The sequence below is a fragment of the Gallus gallus genome, chromosome 12 (assembly GCF_016699485.2).
Source record: "Gallus gallus isolate bGalGal1 chromosome 12, bGalGal1.mat.broiler.GRCg7b, whole genome shotgun sequence".
Classification (NCBI taxonomy): domain Eukaryota; kingdom Metazoa; phylum Chordata; class Aves; order Galliformes; family Phasianidae; genus Gallus; species Gallus gallus.
In genome coordinates, this window is record NC_052543.1 from 13,795,410 (window position 1) to 13,817,188 (window position 21,779).

Here is a 21,779-nt window from a genome sequence, read left to right on the forward strand (position 1 = left end):
AAGGAAATCCCTCAATTCAGTGAGCCCTACGGCTCACATCGTTTGTAGTACTGCCATCTAATATCCTTAACGTTTGTATCTATGGACAGTGGAAAAGATGTTACCAAGAAGCAGCCAGAACTGAAGTCTTCCTGCCCTGCTCTATATCAGTTCTAGAAAAAGAAATGCCTCTTCCTTCTACTTTACACTGCAATTCTCTCATGGTAAGAATTCATCCTGTCTAAATAGCACTCAGAAATAGCAAACTTTTGGCTATTTCATGATTATGCAATTATTTCTTTTCACCTTTGATTCAAACATAAAGGTCTTAGAAAAAGGATCACTGTTCTTTCTGTACAGATCTTGACTTGCTTTGCTATAAAGTACTGAAGATTACACACATTCAAGTGAAGGAATAAAATATATTACAAGAGATCAATTGTACCATACATTTAATAAATGAACTGGCATCCATACGCCAAAACAAAACATTGTGTACATAATGAAGTGGAAAGTAAAAACATGAGCTCTCTCGCTACTATTTTTTTTACCTACAGTATACCAAGTTATACAATATATTTATAGGTTACTTCCAAAATGGTTTAAACATCTACATTTTGCATTCCCTTGCATTAGAAAAATTACATATTAATTACTCTGGAAAGTTTCTGAACTCTGTTTAGCAGCAAATCCCCTTTCTTGATGGTCTCTTGGTACTGCCAGTTCTTGCTATCCGGCCTAGAAATTATGAAGGGGAAAAAAAAAAAGCATTTAGAGTTGAGATCTTTTACCCCATGAAACTTACTACATACATGTAAAGGTGATCAACGTGTACAGAACTCAACTGGGCTGTAAAATGTAACTTCTAGGAATTGATGATGTCCTACCTGTTAGTTTCTACAATCTCATTTACTTTGTCTATTTTGCAGTGTAATCGCCCAGCTGCAATAAATCTTGAAAGCTCCCTAAAGTAAAGAGAGAGAAAAAAACAAGACTGTTAACAACACTTCACCAAGGAACCACAGGCCTACAAGCATAGGATCTGCTCTTACAAAACATCATGGTCATCTACTTCTGAAGTACATGCAATATATTTTCATCAGGTATCTTACACACTCTCATCTTTTTGAAGTTTGGACACAAATTAAGCACAGTCGTTCCAACAATCCTAATACAAGTTGTAGTACTTTCTTCTGAGGCCAAAATCTCACTCTCAGGTTAAGTGAGACTCATCTTTTTGCTCAGCTGTTCAAATTCAGAGGTGGCACTCAGGTAACACACACATCCAGAACTCATCCTGATGTAAATACTGCCAATCCATTTAAAGAGTCTCTTAGGAGCTCCTTATTTCCTAGCAGTTCTAAACGTTTTGTTTGCTTTGCTTCATCAGCTGCTGTTCCATGTGACATTGCTGATGTTATATTATTATATATAAATACTAATAATTAGAAAAAATCCTGGGATACATGGTAAGACAAAGCCACAACTACTAACTAATTGCTAAGAAGCACAAAAGCTAGTATGACTTAGAAACATTTACCTCTGAATTGAATGGTATTTGGTGTCTCTTGGAACACCTATTAATTAATTCCTGAACATTTCAAGCAGTATTCATATTTCTGCAGCACTTTTCTATGTTATAAAATCTGAAATTTCTTTATGAGAGAAGAATGTTTCCTGTGAAAGCATTTGAAACAAAACGTTTGACATACATAGCTGTATGGAAACAGCTGAATCACAGCCTGAACCACTGATGGATCACCTGAGGCAAGAGCTGAGTCAGCCCTGAGAGCACAGGGGAAGGCAATTCACCTGTGTGACTGGAAGGTGTGGAGCCTGGCTGCACCTCTCCTAGACCCCAGGGCTGAGTGCCACTGGGGAAGGATCTCTTTCTGGAGATCCCTCCCTTTGGAGTTTTCTACTGTGAGCCCAGGACCTGGGTGAGCATTTCATTCTTGACTGTCTCTTTCCACCACGATACTCTTCTAACTATAAACCTGTAAAATACCATCCTAACCACGCCACTCTTCTAACCATACATTTGTTAATTGTATAGTAGCCAAGGTAAAAGTCACTTTCTCACTTCATATTAGTTATCGTCATGATCTAAATCTGATTTATTTCTTACACCAGAAAGTGAATTGCAAATTGAGACTGCACTGTATGTCTGATTTAAGTGAAAAACAGCAGTTTCTATTCACTTAGCAGAAAGCAAGCAAAGCTACACGATGTGACGTTTGTGAATGTGAATATTTACCTTGAGGTATTTGTGAACTATGTTGTTAAAGGTTATGGCTTATTAAGGTCCATAGAAATAGCAGGATAAAGAACAAAACTAATCACAAAAGAATAGTTTTCCATATGACCGTCAGAGTGAAAGTAGAACTGGAATAGTTTTCATGAGAAACAGTACTCAAATTATTTTCTTTACTGAAACATCACCTTCAAATGCAGCCCATCTCTTCCACAAAAGCATAACTTAGGTAGGTTCAGAACAAACATTTTACTTACAAAGCTTAAAACTTACTGATCTATGAATTCTACGCTGACTCCAAATGCTTCTGCCATGTATCCTAATGTCAGTGAGCGGTAGGATTCTAGGAGCTGGCTGTATGCATGAATTCTCATCTCCCGTACATAATATCGATAATGAGGTGCAAACAGCCAATCCTTCTTCATCTCTTGCTCTACAATAGCTGAAACAAGACAAAGAAATCTAATGAGTAAGAAATGTGACGTATCATCCAGGTAAATCAAACAGTTAATGCATAACTAGTGTGAACAAAACTACATTATACTCTTGCTTAGGTCTGGATATGAAAGGTATTCTGTGCTACACAAAAGTAAGTTTGTAAAAACTGTAATAGTTCTAGAACCAGAAGTAGTCATTGAATGCAAGCAATACTGTGGCAAAGCTAGTAACCCTACCAGTCATCATGGAATACTTTTAGGATGTGAACCACTCTTCCCTGTAGTTGCACTACAAATGAAGTCCAGTCTTCCACAAAACGAAGAGTTCTTTTGGCTTATTCTAACTATCTCATTTTCTGCTTTTCTAAAAAGAACAGCCAAGAACGACAGAAGTTTTCTGAAAAGCTTTTCTTCAGTCAGCCTTCTATACAGAAACCAAACTGGAAGGCTAGTGGTAACGACGACGACAGAAGCTTCAATTGCAGGCTGAGATTTCAGTGTCCCCAGGCACAAGGCCTTTAGTTTATTTCAAAGATTAAATCTCCAAAGCTTTCCCCATTTGGACTGGTTACTCAGGTAAAATGCTGCTCCATAGCTATTTTCCAAGTCTTTTCCGGCTAATTAGATGTAATGTTTCATGAGGCTCACTACACGTTTCGTTTTAATCATATGGCATCAAACTTTACATCCCTATCTAAATTGTTTTTTATTTTCTGCTCTTGCTGTAGACTGTAGCTACTCCACAGAAGCTCTGAATGATGAGAAACAAGCCACTACAGTGCCTGAAATGCTCTTATAAGAAACAAGATAGCTTTACCTAATGACTGGAAAAAGGCTGCATATCGGCACTCGTAAAGAGAAAAGAGATACTGTCGTACAGCTGGCAAACTGTGTAACACTTCCAGAATCTCTGCTCCTTTAATAACCTGAAAAGAAACAAAAAACATGCTTAAATACTATTCTTTTTAGCCCAGACATAAGGAGGTTAAATAAAGGCTGGGTCTGTTGGAACCAGGTATCACTTGCTTTCCTTACCTTTTCCCTAAGGTCAGGTCTGTCTAATGCAATCATGCTGACATAGACAGTGTAGGTTACAAATGTTTTGTAATCCATAAGTTCATAGGATGTAAACGTTGAAACTGTATCAAGGAAGAGCTCTGCTGCCTGTTTGAAATCTCGAATAGCTACACAGTACAGACCCTGGTACACTTTTAGACGATTTCTCCTATCCCAGTCTCCTCCTTCTTCTATTAGACTTAAAATAGAACAAAAAGAAAATTACTTATGTAAAATTATTATGGGATAAGTCATATGAAACAAGTACAGTAAACATTACCATCGACCTCAGCTGCAACAGCAGACCTCCACTTCTTTTGCTGCTAAAATCAAAGCTGTCCAACTAACAGCATAGAGAGAAGTTACCAACGGAACAGCCAAACGTTCAATAATCACATTAGTCACATCAACTTTATGTTATAAGAAAAGTTTATAACAGTGAAGTATTACATGCTGACAGCACAAAGCTCAGCTAGCTGTGGAAATGAGGGAATAACATGCTGGCACTGGGCTCTTGCTTCTAGAGGAGAAAGTGGCACTTTATCGAGCCAGGATGTATTGGGTTCAGGTGGCATCCCTGCACTGCACTTCATTGTACAGTATCATTACATGCAAACTTGTCTTCTAACAGCTACAGAAGAGAGAAAGGGGGGTCGGCTACAAAGTCCCATCAAGTCAGTTGCTAGGAAAATAGCTGAGACAACACACTAACCTTGCTATTGTTTCTGCCCTCATAAAAGAGGGAGAAATAGGAAACTCTCTAGCCCAAGTTAACACCTGCCCATCGTTCTGTGATTCTGTCTCAGAGGCTGTCATTGTCATTTCTTGATAGCAAGGTGGGTTTTTTTTTTCCATTTGTCTTGCAACAGTTTGTCTGAGAAGTGCTTTATTGCACTCAGCCAACCCAAGCAGTACCTTTTTGCCTTTTCAATGTTCCGTGTGATGAGGTCATTGTCCATGTAAAACAAGCCGATCCGTAGGAGATAGAACACAATATCCAGACGGTGCCCCAGTGCCACAGTTTTGTCATAAGTCTTGCGGAATGCAGTCAGAGCTCCCTCCTAACAAAATAATCATTGGCATCATGAGAGAGTTCAAAGCAATCAGAATATTTGCAAAACATCTGTCGTCAGTACATTAATTGCATTCCATAAACTAAAGACACAAAGTGAGTGAAAAACAATATTGACAAATGGAAAATAGCTCTTTCCCTTTTCAGGAAAAGAGTTTTTTCTTTTACAGCCTACTTGTTTTTCACTGCTTAATTTTAATTTCAGTAACACCCTCCCCCTGTCTCCCACCCATGTATGTGCTGTGCCATAGAAGAAACCCACTGCAAGGCAGCCAGTTTCCATTCAGCACTCCCTGGAATCTGCCCAGCTACAGAGATTACAGTGCTGTGTTTCTATGTGAATTCATACAACCTGTGCTATTGCCTTAGTTTCATCTGGGATGGAATTGTTTTTCTTCAGGGTCTAGCACGATGCTATGTTTTGGTTTCAGGAGGAAAACAACGTTGATAAAACACCAATGTTTCTAGTTGTTGCTAAGCAGTGTTGTACAGAGCCAAAGCCATTCCAGTTTCTCAGCTCCTATTAGGGAAGGGCTGGGGAGGAGGGTTTCCAAAGAGCTGGGAGGGGACAGAATTAGGACAGCAGCCAAAGGGCAATCCCATACCATACGACATCACACAGAAGGAGAGTTTTGAAGGGGGTGGGAGTCCATCACACTCTCTTCCGCTGTTCAGGGGACGGTAAGCAACTGTTTGTGCATCACTTGTTATATGAATATATACGTACATATGTATATATAAATTTATATATGTACATACACGCATACATCCACATATATACGATCAGAACAATCACTCTTTTCCTCTTCTCTTATCTTAGCAAATAGTTTTATCTCAGCCCACCAGTTCAACTCCCCTCAGTTCTCTCCCCCATTCCCACTAGGAAGATGAGGGAGTGAATGACTGTGTGCTGCTTAGCCACTTCCCAGGTTAAGCACAACAGCTACGAACCCACCTTGTCCCCAATCCTGCACAGGTACTCAGCTTTGGCCATCATCGCATCTCGGATTTCACTCTCCCCCAAGATCTTTTCAGCATCTTCCAGTTCATTGTCAAGCCGTTTCAATTCCTCCTCATTAGCTTTCTTCATTTTGTTCAACAGCTCCGTGTCTATCTGCCACTCCAGAGACTTGCAAAGGGCTTCATAATATGGAGCCATGTCTGAACGAAAAGCCAGAATGCTTTGGTTACAGCAGGACAACACAACTGACCATCGTGTCCTCCTGCAGCCAGGTACCCGCGAAGTCCATGCAGTCAGCAGCACGTTACCAGGGCACTGCCTCAGTGGGCCTTGCCTGGCACATTTCTATTTGCTGATCTTCTGACTCCGCTGTAACTCAGCACTTCCCTTACTATTTATTTACCCAGCCTCTTGCACAGTGAGCCCAGTCACAGCTCGCACCTTTTAAACCACCAAAAGCCACTCTAAGCGTGCAGGAAGCCAGGAACGGGGCAGCACAGCACTGTGCCCGAAGCCCTGCCCGTCCCCACCGCCCAACCCTCGCTGCCCCCGGGGCCGACCGACGGCCTCCAGGAGGCTGCGCCTACAGCCAGGCACAGAAACGTACACACGGACACAGGTACGCACACAGACGCACGAGCTCCAGACCGCCTCAGGACTAACCTGAGGCAGCCAGAGTCGGCTCCCCCCCGCCTTCAGCCCCCGGACGGACCCGGCCTGCTGACAGACAGACACTCGGACAGACAGATCCCCGCTCCGCCCGCACTCACTGTGAAGCCTCACGGCCGCCATCAACTCATCTCGCGCGGCGGGGTCGGGCGCGCGGGGCCGGAGGCTGAGGAGGAAGCGGAGCTGGGTGATACGGAGGTCGGGGTTCTTGGGCAGCCCCTCTTCCTCCAGGTTCTCCAGCGGCATGGCGGCGGGGCTCGGAGCGGCTCGGGACGGCGGCGGACACCGGGGCGGCGGCGCGGCCCAGTGACTCAGCCGCGACGGGCGGAAACGGCGGCCTCACTTCCGGCGCTGCCACCCGCTCTGCACCGCCCCCTTTCGGCCCGGAGGTGTGCGAGCTTTGTGCCGCGCCTCACGGCCGGGAAGTGCGCATGCGTGGAGTGACATGCGCGCGGTGCTGTGCTGGAGGGAGGATTGCGGCAGTGCGCTTGCGCAGAACGGGCCGAAGCGGCCGCGCGCGGCCTGTAGGGGGTGCGCGTGCACAGCGCGTGCCGTGCGGGCTGCAGGGGCTGCGCGCGGTGTGTACGGAGTGCACGTGTACCGTGCGGGCTGCAGGCGCTGTGCACGGAGTCACGTGCATTTCGCAGCCCGTAGGGGTGATGCACGCAGTGTGCAGCAGCCCTTGTGGTTGCACGGCAGGAGCTGGCTGAATGCTGCCCGGCTGCGTGAGGACGACTGCGTGGAGGTGTCCAAAAGGGAGGTGCACAGGGGCCTGGCACCCTGCTGCCAGGGGAAGCTCTTTGCACAGAACCCACGCCCCGAGCTGCAGGCTCACCCCAGCAATCAATCAGCTTTGCTTGGAGCCGTGCTGGGAGCCTCAGACTTCTCAGATGTCTGTTTCACTTTAATTGGTGCCCTTTATTTATTTATCTGGACACTTTCGAGTCAGTACATCCTCCTCTTTTAGCACACTGGGGACGCTGTGAAGAGCAACATTTCATTGAAGCCCCACATTAAGCCTTTTGCAGCGTTAGGGTCTGTTAGTTGGGGTATTCCAAACATCAAGCCAGTTTAGGGGGAGTTGGAACCCGAGGGGGCCAAAACTAAACCTCAGCCTTAGTGAGAGGTCTGGGAAGCTGTTAGAACCTAATAGTGAGGCACCACGGGGCAGGCAGGGTGGCCGTGGGGCTCCTCCTCTGCTCCATCACCTGGGTGCAGTGTCTTTGGGCTGCTCCCACGCTGCTCCCATACAGGCATGTGAGAAACGCACACTGAAATGATCTATGCTCGAACCTTAAAGGCCGCCTTTGATTTCAGGTATTACGTTCCATCCCCCCCGTGTCAGAATGCAGAGACCCCCTGCGGATGGGTGTGAGGGTTCGGTGGGACACAGCATGCAGGATAGGCTCTGCTGCGTTTTAACATATCCTATTGGTTGTAGGACCCCACAAGTCTTCATTAAGGTTTGTCATCTCCAGCTGTGTGTCTGTATCTGCCCCTGTCTTTGTAGGTAATTTGTGCTGTACACTTACACTAAATGATTGCTTTTATTACGTGCGGTTCCTTCTGATGGGCACTTCTCTGTCGACTATGATTACTACCACGCCAACTGGAAATGCTCCTTTACTGTATAATTAACTTTATCTGCTTTGCTACAATGCCTCTCACTGGTAATTATGTGCACTTCAACTCTTTCTTTGCATTTCTAAGACTTTAAGAAGCGCTGATTCCTTTTGCCCCAATCTTTGTCCAGACCGGGTGGTTTTCACATGCCTACAATTATATCTATTTCCCTCTGTAATCTGGATATTGATTTCAGTACGTACCATGTGATCTTTAAATAAGCCATCTGTTTGGAATTCGTGGTGCTTTACACGTGCTGGGAGCAAAAAGCTCACTTAAATCCTCAGGTTGGTGTTATATAAGGTCTCCTGGATGCCCCATCGCTGCAGGGTGAGGCTGGATCAGGGCCTGGGCAATGTGATCCTATGGACGTCCCTGTTCATTGCACGGGAGTTGGACTAGATGACCTTTAAAGGTCCCTTCCAACTCTAAGGATTCAATGATTCTATGATCCTATAGTTGGGCCTTTTTTACTGAGATCATTTGAGACGGAGAGCAAGAATCCTAAGACCTTTCCATGTTCCTGCTGCCTTGGGAGTGACTCCATTTCCCCCTCTTAGCTCCCGCCAGCCTTTTTTTGAGGTGCATTAGTGACTTTTGTCCTTTGTGGATTTTTAAAGCTTTTTTTTTTTTTTTTTTTTTGTCAAAGGAAATAGTCTCACGCAATTATGCTGCCTGCCTGTCAGTCTGTGCGTCTGTTCTCTAATGCATTTTAAACCCCTGGGTCAACCTGAACCAAATCTGTCAGCTGTCACGAGTCCTCAATGATGGCCAATTGCTTGAACTGAGGTGCAAGCCAGGTAGGGCCGAGCCGAGCTGGGAAGGAGCAGCAGCTGTGGTTAACCCACGCCTGCATCTCAACCCCAGCGCCAACGCCTCTGGCACAGACAGCTCTTAGGGAAGGAGATCAGCAGTGGGGATGGCTGTATGACCATCCCAGGTTGAAGGCAGGGAAGGGAAACGCGTTGGGTACTGAGGAGGCACATTGTAAGAGATGGGAGCGCTGCGCCGGTGGCAAAATGGGAGAAAGAATAGCTGATCTGTGGGAAACCAACCCTCACTGGTGTGTGCACACAGAGCAGCACCTGCCACTGTAATTACAAATATTGATGTGCTCTGGCAGGTCTTTTGCACAGCTTCTTTTCAAACACACAGCCCCGTCTTATTTTTCACTCTTCGTAATGACAGGTCATTTTCACATCATGCAAAGAAAAGCTCTGGGCTGAGAAGCGTCATGTAACTTCAATTTAGATCTCATAGCAAATCAGGCAAACATGTATTAATCAAGGCAAGCGGTGTGTGATGCAAACATGAGTGCAGTACGATGTTGCTCTGTCTTTTAAAATAGTCGCCACGTTGGAGTGGATGCAGTCTGAGCACACTGCTGGATCCACAGAGCAAAACACCTCTCAAAAACGGATGGGAGTTTGGCTCTGAGCATTGCTGGTGTACCTGGAGAGCACCTACCTAAAGCCCATTGATTTGGGTATCAAATGAGCTGGAGAAGCTGCTGAGGCTCCTCATCCTGAGCACATGAAGTCCCAAGGTGGGGATGTGAGGGCCACTCAGTGCGAGCTGCACCAGCGTGGCAGTGCTGTGATATTTTTCTTTCCATTTCCTTTCAGCCCTGGCTTTCCCTTCCTCATCTCTTCTGCTCCGGACCTTTCCTTTCCCCGTGTGCTTTTTGCATTTGGGGGTTGGCAATTCACCTCGCTTGGTAAATGAGACAGTTCACCTGCTGTCACCTCCTTTCAGTTTGAATTTATACTGCAGTATATCAGATGCTGTGTTTTATGTGGTGTGATTTACAACTCCCTGTAACTCATGTGAGCGGGGTACAATGCCCGTGCACTTTGCAGATACTCACCCTCTGAATCAACCTCTGTTTGCCTTGCCCTGACACACACAGCATGACACCTATATATGTATCTATATACTACTGCTATATATATCCTATATATACTATACATACTATACATATGTACACACTACTTTATGTATTTATATACACGCACTACATATACGTATAACTATACATATACTGTATATATAGCATATATATATATAGTATGCTGTGTATAAGCAAACACACAAGTGTGACTGCATCAATCTCTATGTATCTGCCTATGTAATAAACATTGCAGGATGCTTATTTGCATTCATTCTTTGTCCTTTCAGAGCATTTTCCTCCTGGACATTTTGCTGAGCCATACGTAGTTTTCTCTTTTACTCTATTTTCTTTTCCCTTTAAAAACCATTTTTTTTTTTCAAAGACCCTCTAAAATTACTGAACAGTTTATCCAATTGACTTTTAATGTCTCGAAGCTCTGCAAGGAGACTTTCCTGCAGCAGCTATTTCCAGTGCCTTTTTCCTGCCTACCTTCCCTGGCGCTGTGTGCCACTTTCCTTGTAGTTTCCATGACAATTCTCAGAGTTGCAGGCAGCCTTGTCCTTGGTTGCTGTTTTGCAGAGCTGTCCTTGCTCTTGCCCGTCTGAAGAGCTGCCTGCAGCCATGCATGCACAATTAAACCCCTTATTTTCCTGTCTCAGGTGTGGCGTGTTTCATACCCATCCCTGTAAGAGAATGGTGAGAGCAGGGGATGGGGGGGGGCAGGTGCTGTGCGCTCTGTTAACCTTCTTAGAACAATGCAAATAACTTTCTCCATGAGCTGCTCTCAACCTGAAGCCCTTTGCCATTTCTCTGACTGCCTCTGCTTTGTCTTCATGTGACCGTTTCCTTCCATTACCCCCTGTGCTGCCTCCATCCACGCTCACCTCCCTGCCATCCCCCGGCTTCCTCTTGTGAATCCACTTCAGTGTAATCTAAAACACACTGCATGGATGTGGGAGCCCAGAGAAATATTTGCTCTGGCTCTGGCTCTCACCTACTGATGCCAACGAGCTCGGAGACGGCAGACTCTCAGCCCAGCAGTAAAATGAGCCTTTCCCGTAAGTTTAGAATTGGAGTCTTTCTCACACACTGCAGTCAAAATGATTGTCAGCTCAAATAGCTCCTTTTAACTCAATTCAAAGGAAAGCATTCAGAGCGGATTCTGAATTTGCATCGTGATAAAGCTAATTACAATTACCTGCCCGTCACTGAAACAGAGATCATCCCGAGTGCCACAATATTTGAAACACTGTTCTAAGGCACAAACACACCGAATCAGAAAGAAAAGCTTCAAAGGCCAAAGTGATCATCTTTTAAGCATTCTTAATTTCCCTTAAGGTAAATGGAAACGGGTGTGCTGGGGGACAGGGAGAGCAGCACACGGTCCACTGCAATCGGCTGTGTGATTCATAGAGCATCCATAGACCTCCCAGCCTGCACAGTGGGGTGAGCTCTGGAGCAGCCCAAGGGGTGGCAGGAGAAATGGAGGAATGAGGAGGAAGGGGAGGAATGAGAAGGAGGGGATAAATGAGGAGGAAAGGGGACTGTGGGCAGCCAGCCCCACACTCAGCACCCCAGGCCCAACGCTGAAGGTGGGACCTCAAAACCGGGGCTGGGGTAGCAGCAGGGAGTAAGAAATGGGATGAGCCTGAGAGTCACAGCCGGGGCTCTCAGACAGCATCGTTCTGCCTGTGGTTGGACTCGGTGACCCAGGGATGTGGACAGCTGGAGGGTCATGGCTTGTTTCCCTACTGAGCATGGGGGTTTATGGCTGGCTGTGATTGGGCATCTGCTTCTTGTTTTGGCTTCTCCCCAGCTGTGTGGTCTGGGCATGACAATCCCCTGCAGCACATGGGTTTGCCCTGAGGTCCAGGAGCTGAGAGCACTTTATCATCAGTGGGTTCACCCTCTGAGGGATGATGGAGTCGAGGTATGGCTGCTCTGCAGTCCCCCATCGTTACAGGGCAGCTGACATCTGCTTCCAAGTTGGATGACCATGAGAACACACTGGGCACTGGGTACACAAAGGCACTGACAATCCTGAGAGGAGGAGAGGAGAGGAGAGGAGAGGAGAGGAGAGGAGAGGAGAGGAGAGGAGAGGAGAGGAGAGGAGAGGAGAGGAGAGGAGAGGAGAGGAGAGGAGAGGAGAGGAGAGGAGAGGAGAGGAGAGGAGAGGAGAGGAGAGGAGAGGAGAGGAGAGGAGAGGAGAGGAGAGGAGAGGAGAGGAGAGGAGAGGAGAGGAGAGGAGAGGAGAGGAGAGGAGGGATTTTTCCCCTTGGCGCAATGATCTGCATGGTGAGCGCTCTTGTTTTTAATAAGCCCACAAAGCTTTCTTCTTTTTTTTTCTGTCCTGAACACATGAGGTATTTTCATTTCATAATGACTGTGTGTTATGTCCAACTTCCAGAAAGCCTTTCACCTGAAAAAATAGCAAAGGCTTTTTCAGCTGCTGGAGTGAACAGGGTGGAAGTAATCACGGAACAAAATGCTGGGATATTTGCTCTGTGCTCAGAGGTTGTGTGGCATCTTGTATCGTCTGAAACAGAGCACCGGATAGTAATCACATCTGCAAATCTCTCCGACTGGGGCAGCGGGGAGAGGAGCCAATCTGTGCAACTCTGCAGAGCTGGAAGAAATCTCAGATATTTCTGTTTGTCTGCAGAACAGCTGGGGACTTCTCAGGCATGAATCTAATTAAGCGTATTCCTTGCCACAAACACTTCAAGTCCCGTTTCTGAGATCCGGATGTCTGACCAAAATGAATCCTTAGGAATATTGCTTTCATGCAGCATGCTTTCTCTTTTCTTCTTCTTCTTTTTTTTTTTCTCCCTTTCCTTCGATCTGGGCAAAATTAAATTACATTTATAAGCTCAGCTTGAAATTCACTGAAGTCGATACTATCGATTAATATCTGGCTATCAGCAGAATGTCATGCATTAATTATAGCTGTGTTTAATACATGAGCCCGGAGAGGCTCCTCTGTGAGTGATGGCAGCAAGGAGCATCCTCCCTGCAATGGCACCAGCGCCTTCGTGCCCTGGGCTTACAGGTGCTCAGGAGAGCACAGAGGCACCAAGTCCTGCTCTGCGATGCACGCTACAGCTGTGGCAAGGCGTGTTGGCAGAGCTACGAACCATGAAACCATTAACTGCAAAAAAACTTCCTTGAGTCTCTTAGATGCAAAGTTATTTGTCTGTGCTCCTCAGTTTGATTTACGTTCATTTGCATATACAGTGCATGGGCTTAAGACAGAGAATTCTCCTGATACGTTTTCGCTTCTGTAAGAAACATGATGGGAAGTGGAAGATATGATCATCTCTCTCCCAGGTGGCATCAGTAAATATCACACATATCAGATTAAACCCTTGACATTTTTCCAACAGTGTGAAATTTGCTTGAAGATGTTGGAAAATGAGTTATAGATGTGAAAGCAAGGCTTGGAATATGAATGCAAACACGTTAACCCTAAAACCGATGTAATTGGCTCTTCCCTGTATCCTGGAGCACAGCGCTGGGTGGGGAGAGAGGGAGAATCTGGGGGTGCAAGGAGTGAGCTGTGAGACAGTGAGCAGCAGTGAAAGGCTGAGGTTTCCCTGAAGGGAAGGGCTGGGGGATGGATGCCAGCAGTGCCACGGACATCACCCGCTGCAGCAGCACATGCAGGGCTTCAGTGAATGGCATCAGCAGAGCAATCGCTGAGAGATGGGAGAGATTCTGTGCGTCTTAAGGAAGAGGCTGATTTTAATCCAGCAGAATCATGGCAGAAATTACAGTATTTAAAGCTGTTTGCTGCCTCTCATTAATTCCGTGAGCATTACTCCACTGCCCCTCTTCGAGATGACCAAGACAGAACATGATGACATCTGCTAGTTGTGTGCACACTCGGAGAGCTGTGGTTACGTGCAGCGACTGTGAGCATCCCTGAGGTTGCCATGGAGATGCCAGGGCTGGCTGTGAGACACATCGACCACGGCTATACCCACAGCAGAGCCCCCTACATCCCTCCCGGGGTCACAGGCTGCATGTGGCTTGGGTGGGAGGAGGCAGAAGCTCAGGACACTGCTGTTCAGAGAGGTGGTGGGGGCACCATGGCATGTATCAGGGGCTGGGTGGGCTCAGAGGGATCGGAGTGTTGGAGGGACTGGGAGAGACAGAGCTGAGCCTGAGACCTATGTCTGCAAAAGGAGCAGGGGAGGAATTCTCTGTGCCAGTTGTCACAGCCACATGTTCATGCTGGATGCTCTTTGTTGGCCTTGCTGACCTGGCCAAGGGTTGTTGTGCTCCCCTCAGGGGCTGCTTTTGGGGCACTTAGTGCTGGGAAACACCATCTTCAGCATGTGGTAAGTGTTAGCATTAGGTGGTGGAGTCACCATCCCTGGAGGTGGCTAAGGAAAGGGAAGATGTAGTACTTAGGGACATGATTTAGTGGACAATATGGGTGGTAGGTGGATGGTTAGACAGGATGATCTTAGAGGTCTTTTCCAATCTTAATGATTGTATGAATCCGTGATCAGTTAGCTGAGAATATGCTTCTCTGTGGCACAGCAAAGGTTGCTGTTCGGTGGCAGGTGGCAGGCTTTCATGCAACAGATATTCTGCCTTTATGACACATACATCTACCAGACAAATAGGTGATGTGGCTGACACGCAGCTCATTTATTCTTAGATTTGGCACTTGGGAACACAGTTTCACCACTTCTATCTGGCTGGAAGCAGGTACAATTTCATGGGCAGGATGGATATCATTGTTAATTAATCTTGACTCTCATTTGGAGGCAGGATGATTGCATCCTCTCTACATGCCCTGCACAAGCTTCCCTGAGGGCTCAGCCACCGCCTGTGTTTTGCAGCTCTCGGTTTGCCAAAAAGATCAGAATTCTGCCACCAGCAATGAGAAGATGCCTCTCATCTCAACGCCAGGTCTGGGGACAGCCATCGGATGGGCTGGTGGCACTGCATGGCATCGCCCGTCTCCCATTGCCCACCCTGCCAAGTCCTGCTCCACTGCAGCAGTCATCCCCTTCTAAATACAAAGTTAGTGCAGTTCCTGTAGATTTCAGTCACCTGAGGTCAAGAATACTGTTTTTATTACCAGATATAGAAACAGGGTCAGAAAGCCATGGATAAATAGGGCAGAGCATCTAAAGAAATGACAGGAGACCTAATTATGGGATTGAAGATATGGGATGCAGCAGATTTTTGTGTCTCTTTGCATTTCTGCAGGAACATGAAATACTCTTTCTTCTTGCCTCAGCCCGTCAGAAATCAGTACATTTTTAGCTGAAGGTTGGAGATGGGGACCAAATGGCCTTGGAATTAAGCAGCAGATTTCAGTTGTCTAGGAACAGCTGGAGAAGTGTTAGCGTTTCCTTCTCTGTGTACAGGACAGAATGGCTGACCTTGAAATTGGAGCAAACAGTTGGGCTTTTTTTCCCACTTTTTCAAAGTGGAGTTTGCAGTCACCACCACCACATGTCCAACAGTACTTTCTACCATCTACCCACTCCATGTGCTTAATTTAGAAGGACAGAGTTATGCCATACCGAGCTATTACAGCATTACTGCAGCAGTAAATTCGTCCTCACTGCTTGCCCTGCTGGAATGCCATGGGGGCCACATTTGCTAAATTTGCAATGAATAAATAATGCAGGATGAGAGTAAAGCCAACGCGGTTATCGGGGCTGTTGGATGAAAGCACGTTGGGAACCAGCGTGGATTTGGATATTCTGACTGCAGGGTGATGGAGTGGGTATTGGAGAAATCCCTGCTCTGGAGGAGCACACGTGCCGATGGGAAGGGGTACCCCGCAGTTCTGGGGCTGGCTTATCTCTGGGACAGAGATAACGAGGCATCTCACTCTGCGGTGGTGAAACTTGATTACTGCCTTATCAGCCAGAGCTCAAGGGGTGTGTGCGTGCTGTTATTAAAATACGTTATTTCCTCACAGTGCTTCATGGAGATGATAGGGGCTGTGATGCAGAACTGTGTGTGTGTGAGAGCGCGTTGTGCTCACCTCTGTCAATGAAAATCCATCTGCTTTCAGCGCTCGCTGCAGAGCAATGTCTGCTTCTTTTGTGTTTTGCAGTGAGCAGTGGTCTATGAAGGTGTCAAAGTTGCATGCAGCAGAAACGTGAAGCTTGCAGTAACTGGCTCAGGACAGGTAAGCAGCTGCTCTGGCAATAGAGGTTAATGAACAGGCTTTCAGCTTTCTCCCAGAAGCTCCCCTGGATCCCAAACCTGCCCAGTTTAGCAGCTCAGGGTCCCCTGGAGAGTTCTTTCATCGTGCAGTGCTGCATCTGGCTCCTTCTGTGCAGAAGGGACAGCGCTGAGGACAAACCAGCCTGGTGCCGGGGTGCTCCCATGGCAGCCCAGTCCCAGCACCTGCTGGGGCTGATCCCTGACACCAGCTCATTTACCCCAGCAAATTCAGGAGCTCGGTCCCTGCTTTAATGCAAACAGGAGGAGCCTGCTGGAGATGCTGGGGAGATCCCAGGCAGTGGCTGCTCGTCCCAGAGTAATCATTTCATTGAAAAGAATAATGCTTTAAACCGTTTTCATTTTGCTCGTCGTGTCTTCAAACTGCCTGAATATCCTGTCAAGAGTTTTGGGTTGTTATGACCTGAAAGAATCAAACTATCTCTGTTCTGACAAGGCTGATACACTTTGACTGACGCTAACTAAAATCAGCTCTTTCAGCCTAGGAAATGTTACAGCATCATTTGCATACAATCTGGGAGCTAGACGAGCACCTGGAAATCTCTTGCACTTGCAAATCCTGACTCTTGAGATGAATAAAAGGAATTTTACGCCCTGAGCCCAGTGGATGCTCAGCAATAATGATGTCCTCACAAACATTGGTTTGAAATTCCAAATTATGGAGGTGATTCTGGGAGCATTCCACCTTTCTTTCCCCCAGCCAGGCTCTCCGGTGCTCTCATGGCTGTTAACAAGCAGGCATCATTAAAGCTTCAGATCTCTGGGGCTGCCATAAAGCCTCCATGGGGAGCAGTACTTGTTTTCTCCAGTTCTCTGTGCATCCCAAATCAACTTCCTCTCTGCATCTTTCACCATGAGTGACTGTGTTCATACATATATGCAAAGTGTTGTTCCCCTGAGCAGAGCCCTCAGCTGTCATGGCTGGGCCAGGTGGTCAAGAAGGCATTGCTGACTCCCACCACTAAAAATCTAAAATACAAGCTGTTGTAAATGGATTCTGTGGGAAAGGGGGCTGCTCAATAATGCAGTCTGATCAGCATGGGTCTCCAGCCCCAAATGTGCTCCTTCCCTTCCCTTCCCTTCCCTTCCCTTCCCTTCCCTTCCCTTCCCTTCCCTTCCCTTCCCTTCCCTTCCCTTCCCTTCCCTTCCCTTCCCTTCCCTTCCCTTCCCTTCCCTTCCCTTCCCTTCCCTTCCCTTCCCTTCCCTTCCCTTCCCTTCCCTTCCCTTCCCTTCCCTTCCCTTCCCTTCCCTTCCCTTCCCTTCCCTTCCCTTCCCTTCCCTTCCCTTCCCTTCCCTTCCCTTCCCTTCCCTTCCCTATTTCCATTCCCATCCCCATCTGCATCCTCATTCCTATCCCCATCCCCATCTCCATCAAACCCACATCAATCTGATCCCAGATGCCCCCAGAAACTTGGCATGGAGAAGTTCTGCTCCACCCATGTCCCACCCAAGGGTGAGGGTGCAGGAGGGGTGGGTCAGGGGGTGCTCGTGGCTGGGTGCCAGATGAACACGCGCACATTTGGGCCCATGGACACATTTCACTTGTAGGGGCACTCACTGGCTCCCATTTCCTGCTCCTATAAGTTGAGAAACGTGATATGCAAATGTTTCACTCGCTATTTTTAAACTGTTTTTACAAGGTTCTGTTAATTTAGTAAAACTTCTGAAATATTCATCCACTGTTCACCAGGCACATTATCTGGTGAAGGATGGAGCGGACTGGGAGTGGGATTTACTTTTGTGAAGAGTCATGCCATAAATTATCCAACAGCTCTGGCTTGACCAGCTGTATTTACTATTGGTGGCCAAGAGCTCCAAAGGCTGCTGCCTCTGGGCTCCAAATAGAAATGTCACTGCTTCACCTCTTGGCTCAGAGTCCAGGAACAGCCAAACCCATGTGGGATGGGAGGACGCTGGGGGCTTCTTCTGAGTCCTTTCATCCTGATGGCAAAGCCTTTTGTTCAGCATCCCTCCCATGTGCTGGTGGGCACACGCTCCTCTGATGCCAAAAAACAAATTATGGAAGAGGGAAAAAAAAAAAATCCATTCATTTTTTCCATAAGGAATGGAAGATGATGTGATTACATTTCATCAGGTTTCCCAGTCTATGAGAAGCACGAATGAGCACCTCCAGCACCACAGGGTACCGTGGATGGGGAGCTCCTCGCTGGGCACACCGCAGCAAAAACCTCCGGTTAGCCAAACTATTGCTGTCCTTTCTAGCAGGCAGATGGGCTCTGTCATGCCGCAGCGCTCCATGGAGCCCCTGTGCATTGCAAACCATCAGTACTAATTACAGCACCTCCAGATGTTTTGTGTGTGCTTCAGCCTTCATTTATTTGTTTTCTGTGCCGAGTTACTTGGGATACTGGAAATGTAAATAATGAATATGTGATGAGCAGCAAGAATGGATATTGCCCTGCTTTGCTGTTCCAAAAAAGCTAATTAAGCCAAGCACGAGAATAAAAGCTTCTTGAGCCTGCTCCAGCATCAGCCATAAAAGAGTACTCACGAGCAAATAATTAGGGCCAATTAGAGAGCAGCACACAGAAAAGACCCCGGGATTCTTGCAGTTAAAACGTTATTACAGTGGAGCTTTGGAGATGGGGAAACTGAGGCACCAAGCCTGGGCAGAGACAGCAGCTGGGCAGGGCTGGAGCTGCCATAAATCCCTGCACACACTGATGTGTACGTGGCCTGCTGTCCCCTGGGGCTGAAGCTGCTGTGGGATCACAGCCTGTGAGCTGTGGGTTTGATTGTATGAATTATGTGTGTGTATAGAGACGTGTATAGCTGTGTGCATGTATACGTATGGTGTATATGGATATACTGTGATGTGATGTGCGCTCTTCAGAGTTTAATGCTTTATTTAGACCAAATTAGCTTGCTTCACAGCACTTTGTTTATCCATTTTAATAAATCAGTTCTTTCAGCTAAATCTCACTTTAAGAGTTGATCATATCCAGAGCCTCCAAGAGAGCAGCAGATATAAATATTTGCTTTTACAACGGGAAAACTCTCCTGAGAATGCTTTAGCAAACGGCTGCGGCCATGCTCAGCACAGGGGCGCCGGTAGTTCTCTGTGTTATTAATCAGAAGCACAGCAGCACAAAGGTGGGGCTGCAGATAAGAGGTCCCGGAGCAGTGGGGTGGAGGTGCACTGTGTGGCTCTGAGCTCCTACGTTCCCAGGGGGAGACCAAGCCTGGATGTGGCGTCTAAGGGAAGTTATGTTCTTCATATTGTGAAATAGAAGAGTGGAAAATGGGAAGGCCTTTTGTGGGGTGCCCATGGGCAGGTGCTCCTGGAGCTCTCTAAAGCAAAAGAGTGTATGGAGATATGGAGAGCCCTTTGGCTGCAAAGCCCAGCCTGGCTAATGGGGCTCCCACTGTGCAGAACTGAAATATGCCATCCAGTTCTTAGGGGAAAAATGCTATTATCAGGTACTGGCTGTGAGTGCACCGATATTGCAGTGTGATGGCTTGCAGATGCTTTTGGAAATAGCCCCAGCTCTCCTGTGACATGTTCATGGCCCTCAGCATCCCTAGCTACCAGTTCCCCTTGTACTCAAATGGGACCTGAATTCCTAAATAGCTGGAAGGATCTGGGTTGGAAATGTGTAGCTCTTCACTGTCATGTCAGCAGGTGTGAGAAAATGGGACACACACACACACACAGACACAAAGACAGGGCACCTGAGCTTTCAAATGAAGTCGTCTGAAATTGCTCTTAGCTAATGAGCTTCCCCTGGCCACGGAGGACGGCAGTCTAATAGGTGGCAATCTGCAGGGGAATGAGGGCAGCCTAGATTTCATAAATAGCATGACTGTATGTAAATGCAAAGAATGGGGAGCTTGCTTCTTTTTTTTTTCATCCTGAAGGAGCGAAGTTCGCCAACTCAGGTGGCAGCTCCCAGTGCCAACGTGCCAAGCTGACAGCTCCTGTCTGGCTGGGTTTGGCTAAGGAAGGCAGGTGGCTGCAGGGTGGCACCTCGCCTCGCCAGAGCTGTGCGTGCTGTTTGCAAATACGGGCTGAGCTGTGTGCTGCAGAGCTCCTGACCTTGTCCTTCCCATTGCTACGTCTCCCTGCAGAGCCTCTGCTCATCTGGTTGTGATTTATCTGCGTGGCTCCGAGCCTGCGTGGCTTTTGGCTTCCTGAAAAATAAGGCTCAGTGTACTGGATGCTTCTCTGCAAAGTTCGGTGGCTTTTGGGCCAGTGTGCTGCCTGCATAGGGCATGTTTGACTGTGGCACCGGGCTGTACAGAGCCCTGAGGCCCTCTGAGGTGAGCGGTCATTAAATTGTGATTGGGTGCTCTTTCTGGGGAGGGGGGGGTAAAAAAGAACAGAAAATATCTTTTACAGAAAAAAAAAGAAAGAAGTTAGCAATGGACCTAAACAAACTTCTAATGCTTTTTTTTTTAATAGCAAAGTTGACGCGGTGCCAGGATCACTCACATTCCACAGCTGTCAAGGGCTCTCTTGGCAAAGCCCCTCCGTACCAGCATCATCCCGGCTCCCCACCACCTGGCGCTCATCCCCACCTGCAGCTGGAGCCGCGGGTTCCAAATTCTGGGAGCAGGGGAAGGCAGCAGAGCGGGTGTGAAGGCTGCTCCCAGGTGCTGGCAACCTGCATGCAGGCAGCGGGGGCACCACGGTAAGCAACCCAGCGGGGCCAGATGGTGCGGGAGCAGGATTTTACGGGCTCATAGCTCCAGCCCTCAGGCTCAGTGGGTTTGTCAGAAATGGTTAATCACATTCTGAATAACCCCCCAACAGAAAAAAACACCATTTTTTCCCCCATGGCACTGCTGGAGCCCATACAAAAAATGAAAAAGGTTTGGAAACCAGGTTTACATTTTTACTACTGGAATTTGTACCAACTTGGTGTTTTCTTTCTTTGAGAACGTGATGTGAGACCTTTGTGCTGTGCTGGCAAAGGGCACGGCGGAGGGGAGCACAAGATACTCGTTCATTTGCTGCCTGTCTGCTCTGATTTCAGTGCTGCAGTAGGACGGGACACTGTGGTGTGAAGGACACAGCCCTGCTTGGGGTGTTTAGGAGCCAATGCTCAATGGGCCCATCCATTTGTTAAGGAATTGCACAGGAAGAAGCACAGCAATTCTGATGGTCAATGTCTTGAATGCTCATTGGGCAACAGGCAGAACTACCCTGCTTGAGTTAATTTTCAGAGAGGCGATGGCTGGTTGGTTATACTTAGGGATTAGCTCTTTACCATTTGCTGAGCAATGCAGAGCTTGCTGTACAAACAGTCGTCAGTCCTCAGGCAGCTCAGCTGTACAAGGTACTTAGGGCTGATAGGCAACACTCATTGTGCGGTTAATCAGTGACAGAGAATTAAATTGTACATATTAAAAGCCAATTATATAATAACCTGTAGTTAGCGTCATACTTGTCACTGAAAGCAATGCCCCTACCCTCCTTACCAGGCCTGTTTGGGAAAACAAGTGAGGATCTGTGATCTTTCTAAGGAGCAGGCTGTTATTTATAAATTACAGGTTGAAGCCTTGCCTGGCACGATGCAGAACATTGCAATGAATGGCAGCTGGGTGTGCTGATTCGCATCAGGTGAAGACCTGGCTTGTTTAGCAGAAGGAAACCAATG

At 47.2% G+C, this 21,779-nt stretch overlaps 1 protein-coding gene and 1 long non-coding RNA gene across 2 annotated transcripts; one reads left to right on the forward strand and one right to left on the reverse strand.

The window, feature by feature from the left end:
- Window positions 1-414: 414 nt before the first annotated feature.
- On the reverse strand, window positions 415-6,750 carry PSMD6 (proteasome 26S subunit, non-ATPase 6). Its single transcript, XM_414416.8, has 8 exons — window positions 6,530-6,750; window positions 5,754-5,959; window positions 4,642-4,787; window positions 3,706-3,925; window positions 3,488-3,596; window positions 2,507-2,675; window positions 867-944; window positions 415-717 (listed from the first exon to the last, which is right to left on the reverse strand). The coding sequence occupies exons 1-8, from the start codon at window positions 6,672-6,674 to the stop codon at window positions 621-623; spliced, it is 1,170 nt and encodes a 389-aa protein (XP_414416.2). The 5' UTR covers window positions 6,675-6,750; the 3' UTR covers window positions 415-620.
- On the forward strand, window positions 6,663-21,547 carry LOC107054419. The gene is made up of 4 exons (XR_001468665.4): window positions 6,663-7,891; window positions 16,028-16,102; window positions 18,222-20,439; window positions 20,582-21,547. It is a non-coding gene; the product is annotated as an uncharacterized LOC107054419 (long non-coding RNA).
- Window positions 21,548-21,779: the final 232 nt, after the last annotated feature.

Bases quoted from the DNA above. Each gene is read 5' to 3' on its own strand.
- PSMD6 (XM_414416.8), bottom strand. From the start codon at position 6,674: ATGCCGCTGGAGAACCTGGAGGAAGAGGGGCTGCCCAAGAACCCCGAC. The intron at 945-2,506 runs GTAAGTTTTAAG...TCTTTACTTTAG, and splicing joins AGCGTAGAATTCATAGATCA to GGAGCTTTCAAGATTTATTG. The intron at 718-866 runs GTAGGACATCAT...CATAATTTCTAG, and splicing joins GAGATTGTAGAAACTAACAG to GCCGGATAGCAAGAACTGGC.